Here is a 17,367-nt window from a genome sequence, read left to right on the forward strand (position 1 = left end):
GTAATCTGGATTAATCTAATAACATATTCCAGGAGAATCATTTTATTTTTACTGTGTTCATTGTGTCATCTTTTGAGGTTCTCATCCCATACACATACAATCAAAGAATCAGTGTGTAGACTCCACTGATCTCAGACCAGACAAAAATGAAGAAGTGCGTTTGTTTACAGCAGAGACCATCAGCTCATAAGCACGTTACACACTGGCCTCTCTGAGTCCAGATGAGAATTGCAGTATTGTAAAGTGGCATTGTGGTGGCTGAGTGTGAGATAATAAGTTTACAGGGGTTGTCTCGTCCTGACGCTGTGAAATCTCTTCATCACACGGACTGTGTTCTTTAGCTCACAGAGTAGAGTACGCTGTTGTCAGCCGAGTGTACCAGACGCTGATCAAATCAGTCACGGTGGTGTGAGTGCATTGGGCAGATCTATACGTTTCCTGCTTGTTAATGCACTTAGCCTTTGATATGTCTTGTCCATCAGCGTAACTCAAAGAGCCTTCTCTGCGGTAGATACCACACGTCTGTTACGTGAATGTTTTGTTTAGTTACCTTGTCTAATGAAGTGACACCAAAGGTTCATCTGGAATCTGTCGTTTATCTTTAAACTTGTGTCAGAAATGTGTCAGTCAGCGAGAGAACTTTACTTATTTTTGTTTTGTATATCGGTCATTTCAGTAAATTTCAGACATTTGTGCTTGTAAATAAACAAATCTTTCTAAGTCTGCTTTTTGCTTCTCATTCCACATTGATGCAAAAAAAAATAAAATGCATCTTTTTACATTGGCTGTAATCACACCTGTTGTATAGATAAGTTGCAGGATAAAGAAACAGAACCTTGTTGTTATGTGAGATCAATATTCAGCCTTTTTTTTGTGTAAACTGTGCTAAACCACAGAGGAGTAGCAATTTCCATTGTGTTAGCCTACATAACTTCCTGCCCACCCCAGTGAACAGACACAGTAGTTCATCATCACTGATGTACGTTTCTGAGAGCAGAAGCGTTCTCATAAGCTTCAACCCTGTAGTTATGACTGATCATAATTACAAAATTACACAATGTCCTGTCCTAAAACCCATGTGTCACTCATAATAAAATGATGGAATCTAGTACACTCAACAATGACACTCCATACCTCTCAGCTGAAAATATTGTCAAACGTACTTAGTTTAATGGCTGTTAATCTTTGATGTCTTAAATGACAATGAAGTGTGGTAGAAGTTCTGCACATTCATTATGCAGAATGTTATGTCATTGAGAGAGTGTTTTAGGAGGTAAATGTGAGGTCCACTTCGCTCACTTCATTCAAAGTAAATGACTGTTGTGTAACCTGTCATCAGTGGAGTGCTTGTAGTTTGACCAAACCTCACCTCTGTCTACGCTAAACCCAGCAGTCAGTGAGGTTAAGTTATTCGCTATTACAGCCAAAGGATGTCCAATAGAGACAGTTATTATACTTGTAAATGACCATTATTACATGAAGCACTACAAAGCAGGAGGAGACATTAGGGAAGAGGGTAAACATACTGGAAAAACAAAAGGCAGTGAGACAGGTGGGTGGACAGAGATAGACAGGAGTCAGGAGAGTGAGTCTGGGGAGAGAAGACAGGTGCCATGTAAAAGTCTCACCAAACCTTTTAATGTTTTATTAAAGATGGATGTTGGTTACTGTAGAGTACCTTCATGTGTGTACCTAAAGCAGACATATTTCATGTGTGTACCTAATGCAGACATGTTTATGTGTGTACCTAAAGCAGACATATTTCACATGTGTACCTAAAGCAGACATATTTCATGTGTGTACCTAAAGCAGACATGTTTCACGTGTGTACCTAAAGCAGACATATTTCATGTGTGTACCTAAAGCAGACATGTTTCACGTGTGTACCTAAAGCAGACATGTTTCATGTGTGTACCTAAAGCAGACATGTTTCACGTGTGTACCTAAACCAGACATGTTTCATGTGTGTACCTAAAGCAGACATATTTCATGTGTGTACCTAAAGCAGACATAGTTCACGTGAGAACCTAAAGCAGACATAGTTCACGTGTGTACCTAAAGCAGACATATTTCATGTGTGTACCTAAAGCAGACATATTTCACGTGTGTACCTAAAGCAGACGTGTTTCACGTGTGAACCTAAAGGAGACATGTTTCACGTGTGAACCTAAAGCAGACATGTTTATGTGTGTACCTAAAGCAGACATATTTCATGCGTGAACCTAAAGCAGACATATTTCATGCGTGAACCTAAAGCAGACATGTTTATGTGTGTACCTAAAGCAGACATATTTCACGTGTGAACCTAAAGCAGACATGTTTCACATGCCTCCTCAAAGCAATCTTGAGTACAGACTGTATCATGATGCAAAGGACATGCTTCCTGTTCTTTTTTAATTTTTTAGGAAAAAAAAAGAATAAAAACAAAAGAAAACAAAAAAGCAGCTACTGAAATAAAACAATATGTCTATTAAAGGAGAGACTTCAGTGTTGATAACTGTGCAGTCCCATGTGTGTTAAGTGTGTTTTAAGTCTTTACGCCCACAGACTGAAAGTAAACAATGTCCACTATTACAGGGCGGTTAAAACAGAAGTGTCACTTATTCTGTTTTATTCCTTAGTCAGATTTTGGAAGCAATGGCACAAAGGGGGACCAGCATGCAGGAAGATCTCTATAGTTTCCCCAAAGGGTAACATGAATGGCCACGAGACCTCTAGAAAAATCTAAGCAGAGTTTTGAGAACATCTCTATGAAAGAAAAAAGTATTTCGATCCATGAGAAATAAATGAATGCAGAAAATTAGAAAGATTCATTCCACTTTTCATTTCTTTTAATGAATGGTTTGTTCAAGTGGAATGAGTTTCATGTATTTATGCCCTGTCCTTCAGAAGCAGCTGAGCTACAGCAATACAAAGCACAAAACCTGTGGTAGGGGTGGGGGCTTACCTGAACCCCCAAAAAAAGTATTTTTAAACTCAGTCTATCTAATTACCTCTAATGGCCTCACTGTACACATAAGCTTTATATTTGGATTTGGATCTGGCAACCCTGAGAAAAAGAGACTTAATTTCTCTGTCAGTTAAGAGGAAAAGGCCCAGCTTGACTTAAAGCACTTTAAGTCTACTGAGGTCTCGCTTGAAGCACCATCAGCTGGAAAAGATTGCTCACTACCTCTACTGACATGTTAGATGGGAAGGGAAAAAAAGTGACACGGCATTTGAACTTGATCCAGTTCTGCATGTTCTCTGCTGGCTGAGTCCTAATGTCCTAATCCTCAAGAAATGAGACCGTTGTGATGTGGAGTTTCCACTTTCTCTCAGACACAGTTTGCAGAGGACGGTCAAAACATCCCCGTGGTTAGTCGATAGCTGTTAACCACAAGTGCTCAGTTATGGAGAGTACCTACATGTTTCCCTCCCTCTCTAAGGCAAGTGGTGACCAATACGTCAAAGGACCCTTGTCACATGATGATGCCATGATAGCTAAGAATATATATGTGTATATATACACATGTATGTATGTACCTCGATGAGCCAAAACATTATAACAACCTGCCTAATATGTTGTTGGTCTGTGTGCTTCCAAAGCAGCACTGACCCACTGAGACATGGACTCTGCAAGATCTTTGAAGGCGTCCCTTGGTATCTGGCACCAAAACATTACCAGCAGATCCTTCATTTCCTGTAAGTTGCGAGGTGGAGCCACCGTGGATTGGACTTTTCGGTCCAGCACGTCCCACAGATGCTCAGTCGGATGGAGATCTGGAGAATTTGGAGGCCAGGGAAACACCTTGAACACTCCATCATGTTCCTCAACCCACTCCCAAGCAATGTGTGCAGTGTGGCAGGGCGCAGTGTCCTGCTGAAAGAGGCAACTGCCATCAGGGACCAATGCTACGAACAGGACTCGAAGGATTTGCTTCTCTCTCTCTCTGAAAATTTATTTTTCTCTCCCTCTCCCTCCCTCAGTCTTCCTTTCTCTCTCTCTCTCTCCCTCTCCCTCTCTCTCTGAGACACAGAGAGAAGCGAATCTCATTTAGGATATATGCTTGGATTCTACTTGTTCAACTAGTTGAACATAAATGAGAATAAACGAAACAGTAGAGTAGAAAACAGTTGTAACTTTCGCGTTCCAGTCCGCCACCTTTTAGTGTGCTGCATTTGTACGAATAGTTTAGAAAAATATAACATATTCTACCCTTTTCTATTGGGAACAACTATGTGTGTTATATTAACACTACAAGGTTCTGCTTGAAAGCACATCACGTGTTAACCCGGTATGTCGGAGGAGCAGCTACGAGAGAGTAACGCTTAGAGCTGGACATTCTCATTCTCATTCAAACTGCCTTGGTTGTTGGTGTATCCTTTATGGTCTCCTCTATCAGCAAATGACAGACACAGAAAAAAGTTGAAAACACATCAGTCTGTCAACAGTTGTGTAAACATGTAAACATGTCAATGTGCTTATGATATAATGGTAAAATACAACAACTCACTGAGTAGGCTGCTAAACCTGTTCTTTCGGTGTTTCACTGTGGACTCCCAGGTCAGCTCAATAGTCCTTTGCAGTCCGGGGGTGCACCGGCTGATTGGCTGACCTTCTATCAGCTTTGCAGCTTCACCTTTAAAAAGAGTGACTTCCTGTGAAGCAGAAAAAATTAAAACACTAAGTATTTTATTAACATGACATAAACACTAGATGTTTTATATACAGTACATATGTGTACCTGATACTTTAACCCCTGTCTCCCAGTTTCTCCTCCTTTCTCTTGGTGCTGCTCCTTCATGGCTGCCAGGAACTCAGACAGCTTACCATCAGGTTTGGCTCTGGCCGCCATAGTTTCTATGGTAACGAGGAGACTTTCGATGCCACTAACAGCCTGGGAGGACACAGTTGTTTTCTTACTTGCACGTAAGACGCATATGAAGGGGAAGATGCTAAAAATATATTTCCCCTTTTCTCTCTGTCTCCCTTTCATAAGACTCCTGTCAGTGATCTTGACCAAGGCACTGGCAAAAGACCTGGAGTTGGCCCCCAGGCGCCAGCGGGCCCACTGCTCCTAGCTCATAGTGTGTGTGAGTGCTCACTGGTGTTGGGATGGGTTAAATGCAAAGGCTCCATTTCACTGCTCAGTGTGTGTGTGTGTGTGTGTGTGACAAATAAAGTCTGTTTGTTGTTTTGTTGTTGTTGAGGTAGGATGACATCATTTCTCTTGAGCAGCAGGCTGAACCGGTGGATGGACGAGAAAGGGTGTGACAGGAAGTGACAGAATGCCACAAATATCCAATCCTACATGGTGGCTTTGATCTGCAAATATATCAGTGTAGTTCTCATTCTAAACTCTCATACAACACCAAAGCTGAAATGATTTCAATAACGAAATACCGTCCAGCTCAAAACAGTGAGATAATACTAACCTCCCATGCTCTGCCACCTATGTCTGCATTGGCCGGGGGAACCCGCCAGGTGGTTCATGTGCATATATATATACTGCTGTAAACTGTCCAGAGCTCTGGGGCTTGCCGTCCTACCCTGGTTTTGGGAATGGTGCTCAAACTCCCGGACACCTGGGGCAGCCACCCTGTCCCTTTCACCCAACTGGGTACATTCACTGTGACTCTGATTTCAGCTCCCAATACTTTGAGCTCCCTCACTGATTTTGGGCTGAAGTGGTATGATTTCCAGACGAGGTGGAGCAGGTCATATACTTGCCCAATCACAGAGACATCCCTTTGTACACTCAACACATACATATATATATATATATGCTGGTGCACCAGCACGTAATTTAGGTGCACCCAAAATATTTACCCATGCCTTTTGGTGCCACAGCCATACATTTTAAGCGTTACTTTTTTTGTCAGTGCCCGTACACATTGGTAATTTCTTAACACGTCACGTAAATGACTGTAGAGATGAAATAAAGGTGCAGGGGAGGGGGGCTGGCACAGGTCACAGCACAGGACGCGCTTCCTGGAGACATTGTGCTTTTTTTTAGCATTTCAAATCGGAACGTCGACGCTCCGACAGCAAAAGCACTGTTTCCAGCCATGCTCTGGTCGCACTGGTCGTAATAAATGCAATGAGTAATGTTGGCTGTTTTATCATATCTGAGACACGAAAATTGGACAAGCCATTCTTTAAGAAAGGCATATATTTTTGGCCTTTTTGTGCATGGTAGGCTCTGGCTCTGACTCAGTGTTAGATGAGTCCATCTCCGCCGAAGACGTTGGGTGAGGATTAGGCATCTTACCGAGGAGAGGGGAGACAGGTAGTGGAGAGGTTAACTCTGCTGATGATGTCGGGTCAGGAGCGCACACACACACACACACGGAGCAGTGGGCAGCCACAATCGCAGTTCCCAGGGAGCAGTTGGGCTTAGGTGCCTGGCTCAAGGGCCCCATTTTTCCTGCCAGCTCTGGGAATCGAACAGGCAACCTTTCCATACTCAGCTCACCTTTCTAACTCTGAGGGCCGGGGACAGGTGTGTCGGGCGCCGGGGACAGGTGTGTCGGGCACCGCAACGCTTTTCTTAGCGAAAAAACAATCAATAGTTCACTTCATTTTGAACTACCGGTATATTTTAAGGTTGTGATGTCTCTCAAGGAGGACCACAGGGTGCGGTTTCACATGCACACACATGCCTTATTTCCCCCACCTACATTCAGTGAAGAAGAATATCAGAGTCAGAGCCAATCAGAGGCAGAGTAGGGGCGAGTCTTCCACAGAATGTGGGTGAGGAAAACATGACGCTACACACATACACATATAGAGACAAACCTGCTAAATGTCACGTGCACCGGTACGACCAATGAAAATGTTTAGCTGCACTCGACAGACTTTTGGTCACACTCTGGAGCCATGAGCGGGCAAAAAAAAAAGTCCCCGAAAAAACCCAGGAGTAGCAGGGCGAGAAAATGGAAGAAATCTTGAGAAGGAACACAGAGAGGAGACCCCTTCATGGCCAGACAGGTGTGCAATATGTGCCGACACAGCCCAGCAATTACAAGCACTACAGACATAACGCAGAAGAGAACACTAGCAGACAAAATAAAGACAACAAAAGCAGCAGGGGGCCTCGACCAAGGCAGGTGACCCGGGAGTAAGACAGCCAGACTCATACAAAGCACTCATACTCAGGCATGTGAGACACACACACGCAGAAGATGAGGGGGGAAAGGAGAGCACTAGATAGACAGATAGATAGATAGATAGATAGATAGATAGATAGATAGATAGATAGATAGATAGATAGATAGATAGATAGATAGATAGATAGATAGATAGATAGATAGATTCATTAGTGGGCTACTAGGACTTATAAAGCAAATAGAGAATGCAGTGCATAAATGCATTAACGCAGGAAGGTTAAAGGCTGTGGAAGGCACAGGAGGAGCAGGGCCACGCAGGGTGAGCAGGGCCAGGGACAGCGGGGCACAGAGACAAAGTCAGGCCACCGACCTAAAGATGGGAGCCGCATCCATGCAACGAGACACAGACAACGAGCACTCACATGGGCAGAAGAGAACGGGTCAGTTAGAGAGAAAACAACACGGTCGAGGCAGAAGGTTGAGGGGAGAGAGAGTTCCTGATCCAGTTAACAGACTACCATGTGAAATGTCATGATGATTTTGCACAAGATACAGGTCCTCACTTGTCCCACTGCGCTCGGGTGCATAACCATGTCTTTTGTTTTGTTTTTTTTGTTTTTTAATATATAGTCTTTGTGTGAAAGGGGCAAGTCAGCACATTGTTGAGGGTGTTCACAGCCATCTGCTACCACGACCTCTTACCAACTTTGAGCTTCTTTGAGATGTCAAAAACTGAGCGGTGGAAAGAACTATGCTCTGAAGCACAACTGGTAACCAGTTCAAATACATGGAGAGAATTTTAAAAACTGAGCCGTGAGACTTTCTTCTGTCATCAAGAACTGAAGTGAATTCTAGAAAAGTGAATGTGGAGTGTACATCTTAAACTTAACCTTAAACTTAACCTTAACCTTAAACTTAAACTTAAACATCTCTCGGAAAAATGACAGCAAATGAAATGTGCAAGCAGCTGAAGTAGAACACGACAAAAAACAACCATTTGAAAATTATCGAAATCTGCATAAAACATGTATAATCCCTGCAAATTTGTTCACAGATAAGAAAAACATATTAAATATGCAGGTAATGGGACACTTCAACCGAATAAATATTTAAAAAAAACAAACATTTAATGTGAAATTAAAACATTTAGTAAGATGCAGCGAAATAGCCCCTAAAACAAACGCTATATTTCATCTCTGCAATGGTGCATTGTTTTTTGTTTGGATACAACTGAAAACTACTTACTAAATTTATCATGTCATATTCTTCTAATTGAAAGGTTATACATGAGAACAGTACATTGTCCATACAATACAAACACTTTAGAAAGTTAAATTATCAATTGTTCAAAATTAATAATCGAACTGTCTGTGTAGGGGGACATTGGAATAATCATCTACCATTTTAAAAAGGTGTTCATTCATTTTTAACTTTTTGCCGATAGCACACTTTGCAACACAGAAATTTGACTAAAGCAACTATGGCAAACACAATAACTGCCACAGCTGTCAGCAGTACAACAATCACATCCAGTGAGTGGTAGGAATACCAGGGCATCTTGTGGAATTCAGAACGCAAATGGGCAGCTCCCTTGTTTCTCATCACGTATTCGATCCAGAAGACGGCGTGATCTAGAGGTTTCATGGGCTGGTCCTTGTGCAGGCTGGACAGTTCCTGCATGTTTTCCCTATAAGAGGGATCACTCAGGAGGTCCTTCAGTGCCTTCTCGAACGTGCGACCGTTGAGTTCGGACAACTCGAGGATTTTGGCGCCTCCTTTCTCTCTCAAACGCAGCAAATTGTCAAACTGGTCGAAGAAGAGAGGGATTCCAAGCACTGGAACTCCGTGATATATGGCCTCTTGGACTCCGTTCGTACCGCCATGAGCCACAAACACTTTGATTTTGGAATGTCCCAAGAGGTCGTTTTGCGGCATCCAATTCACGATCATGGTATTGTTGCCTAGCGTTGAGGGCTTGTGTCCGAGATGTCTCCAGATCACCTTTTGTGGTAAACCTGCGAACACAGCAGCAATTTCATCCGTTGTGTCCTTTGGAAGGCTGTTGACCAAAGTCCCTAAAGACATGATAATAATACCATGTTCCCCAGAACTCTCTACAAAAGCCTCTAGATCCTCAGAGAGAGGTTTGGAGGGCTTACACTGGAAGCCACCCATGTAAACAATATTCGGCATAGTAGGCCTTGGGAACTCAAATACAAAATCAGCTCTCATGAGCCAAATGTCCGCAGACTGGATAAGCCTTACAATATCACACCCTTGGCTGAAGTATTTATCACAAAGGCGTTTGTAATGTGGTCCAACCATAAAGTGCTCCTGAAACTGTATTATGCCATAGAAAAGTGTGTTTTTGACCCTTTGCAGGAAGCTCATTTTATCAGAAAGCCCAGATCCCGGCATAGGTATATATGATAAAGGAGATGGTGCCATTACGAGGTGTCCTTCACCACTGGTGATCCATCGAACATTCAGCACCAGTGGGAGTTTAAAATAGTGGGCCAATACCACTCCACCTGCCATGGCTGGATCGGTGAGGACCAAGTCATACTGCTCATCTTCGAGCCTTTTGACTAGTTCTTTGCCCTGCAGAATTTGATCGATCATATTGCATTGAATGAGGTGAGCTTTGGAGATCATCGAGAGGAAATCCTTCTGCACGTTGATGAAGGTTAGAAGGGAAGATTCTCCTCTTTGAAAATCCATAACGTTCCTCAAATACTCATCGAAAAAGTCCCCAAAGCTAGTGATTTCATCATAGACCGTGATGGATGTGTAGAGGGGCGACGTTTCCGTTATGTACCAACTCGAATTGGCTCGAATCACGGTGATTTCGTGTCCTTTAGAATGCAATTCCTCTATCAGAATTTTCATGTTGACCCAGTGACTGCCGTCTACAGGGTAAACTAGCACTTTACCGCTTTCACAGCACAAAACGGCAACAGAGACGGCCAGAAAGTATCGGACAATTCTGGAATGTCCTAACTGGAGTGGTGACCACATTATGCCAGGAAGCTGTAAAGAGAATCATATCGATTAAAGCCAGCAACCGTCTTGTAATTGTCTTGTTACTGTCTTTCAAAAACAGCCAGCCATTATACTTTTAAAATAGTCAAATAAACAACACGTGAAAACTGGCTGTTTATCAAACTCAGATGTTGAGACTTGTATAAATGACAGTCAGCAGTACTTGTTAACACGCTAGCATTATGAGATAGAGATAGAGATAGAGATAGAGATAGAGATAGGGGGAGGGGGGGCTAGTATCAGCTAACTGAGCTTCATGAAAGAGTGAGGAGTGTTGCTACAGCGCTCGTTTCAACAACGGAGAAGAGATTTTGGATGTTGCACCAAACCTTCAGTAAGCTTTTTACCTGCATCCTGTGGTCTCTGTCTCTCATGACGAAGTTGTAGCAACCCTCCATTTCATATTCTAACGCCCCCAAATAAACAACAGTAGAGAGACATTCGTTCTGGTTGCTTTATGCTATGAAATAATCTCAAAAAAGGTTGTTAGCTACAACCCAACCATTTGTAATGGAGCATGGGGGCTCAGAATTCTGCTACAACCCTGCACACATACATACCTTTTTGAATTAAACGTAAAGTTACAGAGCAAATCAATGAAAGACAAGGTGTTGCCAATTTTAGCTGAGCTTGTAATGAATGTCTATTGCACTGCTGATATTTGAGTAGTGCATCCAAGCACATAATTTTACTAAGCATATAGGATAGAATGGCTCTGCTATTTCAGGCTTGTCTTTATGTTGAGGCTTGTCTTTATGGTAATTGAAGCTCAACAGTCATCTTACTGAGTGATTCTTCAAGACAGGGTCAATATTCACCCTTTCAAACACACACACACACACACATACAAATGGACAAACATAAATAAAGACCAGGACTGTGTTAAGTTTTAAGAGATTAAACAGTGTCATGACTTTGGTATGGGTTTCAAAGGATTTATATTAAGAAAAAATGGAAGCGATGTTATTACAATTAATCTAGTTTGGATGATTTATGAAACTAACCTGTGGCAAAAGTTTATGTTATTTGGTAAATATATAATCTATTGTTGTTGTTGTTTTTATTAGGAATGTGACTTAGTTCTTGAATGAGCAGATTTTATGTTGTGTTGATTAGACAAGCACCTTAAATTTTTACTCTGGATACATGTCAATGTAATACATTATAGATGTATTAATCATCGGATGAAGTCACTCACTACTTGATTGGTCATTTTATGAGATTCTTTATTACTCATACTCAAGTTGTTATTTTGATGAGTACTTTTACTTCTACTTGAGTCATTATTATTATAAAGTAACACTGAATCATAGCTACATTATTTAACATAGATTCATAGTCATAGATTATGTATTTAAACTTTTTGTAAGAGAAGCATATGAAATATTGCACAGTTTATAAAATACAATGACAAACTCACCTTGGTTCAGCCGTGCTGCATGCAAAGCGCTCTCCACATGTGTACCACATTCCAAAGTATGTGGTAATCCTCCAAGCTTTTGAGTTCAAATTCCAGTTGCTACTACAAGATTGTGTACCAAGTACAACCACAGTTGATAATTAACTTGAACATATGTAATGACGTGTTGAAAACTGAAATTCATTGCTGATATTTTGTAGTTTACTCATTTAATCATTTTAAGTGAGAAAAAAAACAGTCTCTAAATACCAGCTGGCAGTTTAGGATCTCTCCACGTGGTGAGTTGTGTGAGTTATGTAAACCACATCACAGACTGACGTCAGGGTTTTTGGTTTTTTTTTTCTTCATTTTTACATCACAGGGAGCTAAACATTTAAAAACACATGCTAAAAAGACAGGAAGTCAGAAAATGGACAGACCCCAGTCCTGCAAAAAAAAATAAAGAAGTGTGCATTACATAACAGTGACATATCTGAAAGCTTTAGTGTGTGTATAGGTCAACCAGGAAGAGCACGTGCACATGCATATAGTCAGACTGTAAATCTGAATAAGTTAGCAGAACTTATTCACATATGTTAGTAAACACAAAAGAAAAAAAAAATATTGTAGCACACTGTTCATTACAGTCCTAATATGCTGTCTCTGAAAATCTGAAAGTTTTTGTTTCTTTGTTTGTTGTATGGTGTTTTCTCCAAAATATGTATTGATCATATGTATTAATAGCCTGGCATTACCCACCTGAACAATAAGTAGATTAAAATTTGTGAACGCTTGTCTAAGTCTTTGTTCGCAGAATAGCTTTGTCAAGATGTGGCAATAGCAAAAAAAAATGGCCTGTAGGTGTCACCATGGAGATGGGTGTTGGATTGTTTGGAAACTGTTTCGAACTTTCTGGCATAACCGCTTTGAACGTTTCAGCGTTTTACGAAGCCTCACTTCGCCCACCACTAGTTACCAGAACAGACTCTTCCAAGCTAACGCACTGTCTGTACTTCACGTTTTTACATTTTTCTTACAAGACTTCAACCCCAAATTAGTGATGTGTCGCTCGTGAACGATTCATTCATTTTGAACTACTCTTTTGTATGGCTCGGGAGTAACAAGTCGTCTGAGTGAGTGATTCGTTCATTTTTTTTCCTAGGCCGCACATGGGCGCCACTCAAACTCAGCTTCGTTCATGAACGGGTCTTTCGGGTCTGTGTCTTCCACTCACTTGTCACAAAACCTCTGCCCAGGCTCAGTGTAGGAACAACTGATTCATTCACGACTCATAACTATGGGTCGTCAGGTCCTGAGTCTCCCGTTCACTTCTCACATGGCCGCTGCACAGGCTCAGTGTAGGAATGAATGATTCGCTCAGGACTCGTAACTATGAGTCTTTGGGTTCTGATTCTCTTGTTCACTTCTCACATGGCCGCTGCACAAGCCCAGTGTAGGAAAGACTGACTCGTTCACGAATCATCACTATGGGGCTTCAGGTCTTTCATTCATTATTCATGTGGTTACAGCAGTAACATGACCAATGCTATTATTACTGGTGAAGAGAGCTATCTAACGTTAGCTGGATAGCTAACATTAGCTGTGTAGCTATTGAATAGATGTTTAATGTGCCTTCCTGTTGGAACCAGTTCATACACTACAGGTTGTCAATGACCCGGTAAGCTAAAGTGAATAGCTATCATAGAATGATAATTTTTTTATTGATATGCGGCACGCTCTCATATGGGCAAATTAAGTAATCAATCATTTCAACTGAATAACTCAGTAGGCTATGGGCCAAAAGGTTGCTTAAGAGCTTAACAAAAGTGAATTTGTCTACTATACTTTACCAAGTGAAGCAAACCATGTTGCTTTTAGTGTTTGAGAACCGTCTTTCTGTCACCACTCAGATGACAGCTACAGTGCCACACTAGTCCCACAGAACAAAATGAAGGAAAGACTTGAAAAAAGATTCGCTCTTTTTACTGAACGAGATTCAAAGATCTGAGTCAGTAAAAAGACCTGAACTTTCCATCACTACCCCAAATCAGGTCACTGTCGCTGTGAGCAAGCAGCATGCTTCAGTGACATACATACCAAGATCACTCTGAGAAATTGCTCACTACCTAAGGGCAATCAGTGACTGATGCTAGAAGGTGGCACACATGCAATAATCTAACTTGAGGGCGTTCAGTCATTATCTCACAAACACTGCACCTAATGCAAAATAGTTGTAATGATAACTGTAGTGACCATTATCTTTTCTAAAAAATCTTTTCCATTGCTGTAGAAAGTTCCATTGGTCAAATGTAAACAGAGGTGCCCCATAATGCACTGCCGTGCTGACATCAGACGTTGGAATTCCAAAATTTTAAATTATAGCGACTTAATAATCTGGATTTCATATTACTTAATCCAGAAGTGATTTGAAATTAATCAAGAGTTTTTAGTTTGCACAACTCAAAACTGGATTGCGTGTTATAACAACTCAAAAATTTGAAGTCAGTACAATTTATAAGAACATTTTAACTTTACAAAACTTCATAGAATTATGTTTTTTGAACATTCAGGTTTATGGTTCAGACCCCTGGCTGGTTTGAATCTCACAGGACTCTCAGGAAGGCATTGCATGCTGACATGTGATTCTCATCACTTCGTCCAGTAAATATGCTTTGTGCTACAGTACTCTCACTACCTGTCCTCTTTAGGAATGTCCAAGGTGATGAGTATAACATTCAGTGTGAAACTATCACTGTTACAGAACTTCACATACATGCTGAAGATGCAAGCACTACTACCTGCCCCTTTTATTTGTTTTTGAAATATTATATAAACAATCATTTTTAATATTATGAAATGGTCAAATACACAGTTGCTCATTTCTCGAAATGTCTTTCTTTTGCACTATCTGTATGTGAATAAACCATGAGTATTTAGTTTTTCAGGGTTTTTTTCTCAAATGTGATATCACAGAAATCCCAATGTGTAGGTTATTATATATGATGCTAACTTAGTGGAGTTTGTGTGTTGGTATCAAACTCATCTCCCGTGTAAAGTAACCCCCACTCACACACATAGACCATTCACTAATTTATTAACAAAACAAACGGAACTACTTTGTGAGTCATAATAAAGTTCAATGGGGTATTCAGCTCTCCTCAGACTTAATAAACAGGACTTTTCTCTCCATGTGCAGGACAGCGAAAGACGCCCATGATCTCAGTATGAATAAAGTCCATCCATCCATCCATTTTCTCCCGCTTATCCGGGACCGGGTCGCGGTGGCAGCAGGCTGAGGAGGGTCGCCCAGACATCCCTTTCCCCGGCTACATCCACCAGCTCCTCCTGGGGGATCCCAAGGCGTTCCCAGGCCAGCCGAGATATATATTTCTCCCAACGTGTCCTGGGTCTTCCCCGGGGTCTCCTCCCAGTTGGTCGCGCCCGGAACACCTCCATAGGGAGGCGCCCAGGAGGCATCCTGACGAGATGCCCGAACCACCTCAACTGACTCCTTTCAATGCGGAGGAGCAGCGGCTCTACTCCAAGCCCCTCCCGGGTGTCCGAGCTCCTCACCCTATCCCTAAGGGTGCGCCCAGCCACCCTGCGGAGGAAGCTCATTTCCGCCGCTTGTATCCGCGATCTCATTCTTTCGGTCACTACCCAGAGTTCGTGACCATAGGTGAGGGTTGGAACAAAGATCGACTGGTAAATTGAGAGCCTTGCCTTCTGACTCAGCTCCTTCTTCACCACGACGGTCCGGTACAACGACCGCATGACTGCCGCCGCCGCCCCGATCCGTCTGTCGATCTCCCGCTCCATTTTACCCTCACTCGTGAACAAGACCCCAAGATACTTGAACTCCTCCACCTGAGGCAGGAACTCAGTCCCAACTCGGAGGGGGCAAGCCACCTTTTTCCGGCATAGGACCATGGCCTCGGACTTGGAGGTGCTGATCCTCATCCCGACCGCTTCACACTCGGCTGCAAACCGCCCCAATGTGTGCTGGAGGTCACAGTTTGATGAGGCCAACAGAACCACATCATCTGCAAAAAGCAGAGATGCAATCCTAAGGCCACCATACTGGACACCCTCCTCACCCCGACTGCGCCTTGAGATCCTGTCCATGAAAATTAAGAACAAGATCGGAGACAAGGTACAGCCCTGGCGGAGTCCAACACTCACCGGGAATGAGCTTGACTTTGTGCCGAGAATACGGACACAGCTCTCACTGCGGCTGTACAGGGACCGAATGGCTCGCAGCAGCGAACCCGGCACCCCATACTCCCGCAGTACCCCCCACAGGACACCCCGGGGGACACGATCGTAAGCCTTCTCCAGGTCCACAAAACACATGTAGACTGGATTGGCAAATTCCCATGATCCCTCCAGTATCCGTGCGAGGGTGAACAGCTGGTCCGTTGTTCCACGGCCAGGACGGAATCCACATTGTTCCTCCTGTATCCGAGGTTCGACAATCGGCCGCAGTCTCCTTTCCAATACCCTAGAGTAGGCTTTCCCAGGGAGGCTGAGTAGTGTGATACCCCGATAGTTGGAGCACACTCTCCGGTCCCCTTTTTTAAAAATGGGGACCACCACCCCCGTCTGCCACTCCACAGGCACTGTCCCTGACTCCCACGCGACGTTGAAGAGGCGTGTCAGCCATGACAGCCCAACAACATCCAAAGCCTTCAGCATTTCAGGGCGGATCTCATCCACCCCTGGCGCCTTGCCACTGTGGAGTTTTCTAACTGCCTCAGTGACCTCTGCCAGAGAGATGGGTGACGACCCTCCTGATTCTTCTGGCCCTGCCTCCTCTATGGAGGGCGTGTCAGTCGGATTTAGGAGCTCCTCAAAGTGTTCCTTCCACCGTCCGACCACATCCTCAGTTGAGGTCAGGACCTCCCCGTCCCTGCTGAGAACAGCCTGGACGAGGCCCTGCCTGCCCTTCCTGAGTCGCCTGATGGTTTGCCAGAACCTCTTTGAGGCCAACCGAAAGTCCTTTTCCATGGCCTCCCCAAACTCCTCCCATACCCGAGTTTTTGCTTCCATGACAGCCGTTGCTGCTGCCCTTTTGGCATGCCGGTACCCCTCAGCCAATTCCGGAGTCCCCCGTGCTAGCCAAGCCCGGAAGGCCTCCTTCTTCAGCCTGACGGCTTCCCTCACCGGTGGCGTCCACCACCGGGTCCTTGGGTTGCCGCCACGACAGGCACCAACGACCGTCTGGCCACAGCTCAATGCTGCCGCTTCAACAATGGAGGCTCTGAACAGGGTCCATTCAGACTCCATGTCCCCAGCCTCCCTCGGGATCAGGGAGAAGCTCCGCCGGAGGTGTGAGTTGAAGATCTTCCGCACAGGGTCCTCAGCCAGCCGTTCCCAGTTCACCCTCACTATGCGCTTGGGTTTACCAGGTCTGTCTGGCAGCCTCCCCCGCCATCTGATCCAACTCACCACCAGGTGGTGATCAGTTGACAGCTCTGCCCCTCTCTTCACCCGAGTGTCCAGCACATACGGCCGCAGGTCTGATGAGACAACTACAAAGTCGATCATCGACCGTTGGCCTAAGGAGCTCTGGTACCAGGTACACTTATGAGCTACCTTATGCTCGAACATGGTGTTTGTTATGGACAATCCATGACTCGCACAGAAGTCCAATAACAAAGCACCACTCGGGTTCAGATCAGGTAGGCCGTTCCTCCCAATCACTCCCCTCCAAGTCTCTCCATCATTGCCAACGTGAGCATTGAAGTCTCCCAGTAGAACTACAGAGTCCCCAGATGGTGTCTTCACTAGGACACTTTCCAGTGTATCTAGGAAGGCTGGGTACTCTGAGCTGC

The 17,367-nt window shown here is 43.6% G+C and overlaps 1 protein-coding gene across 1 annotated transcript; it reads right to left on the bottom strand.

Annotated features, from left to right (window-relative positions):
* Positions 1 to 8,194: 8,194 nt before the first annotated feature.
* Positions 8,195 to 11,725, bottom strand: LOC115828445 (UDP-glucuronosyltransferase 2C1). The gene is made up of 2 exons (XM_075353625.1): positions 11,555 to 11,725; positions 8,195 to 10,122 (listed from the first exon to the last, which is right to left on the bottom strand). Exon 2 carries the CDS (start codon positions 10,108 to 10,110, stop codon positions 8,509 to 8,511), a length of 1,602 nt encoding a protein of 533 aa, XP_075209740.1. The 5' UTR covers positions 10,111 to 10,122; positions 11,555 to 11,725; the 3' UTR covers positions 8,195 to 8,508.
* Between the last annotated feature and the right edge of the window lie 5,642 nt (positions 11,726 to 17,367).

Source organism: Chanos chanos, chromosome 15, assembly GCF_902362185.1.
Source record: "Chanos chanos chromosome 15, fChaCha1.1, whole genome shotgun sequence".
Taxonomy (NCBI): Eukaryota; Metazoa; Chordata; class Actinopteri; order Gonorynchiformes; family Chanidae; genus Chanos; species Chanos chanos.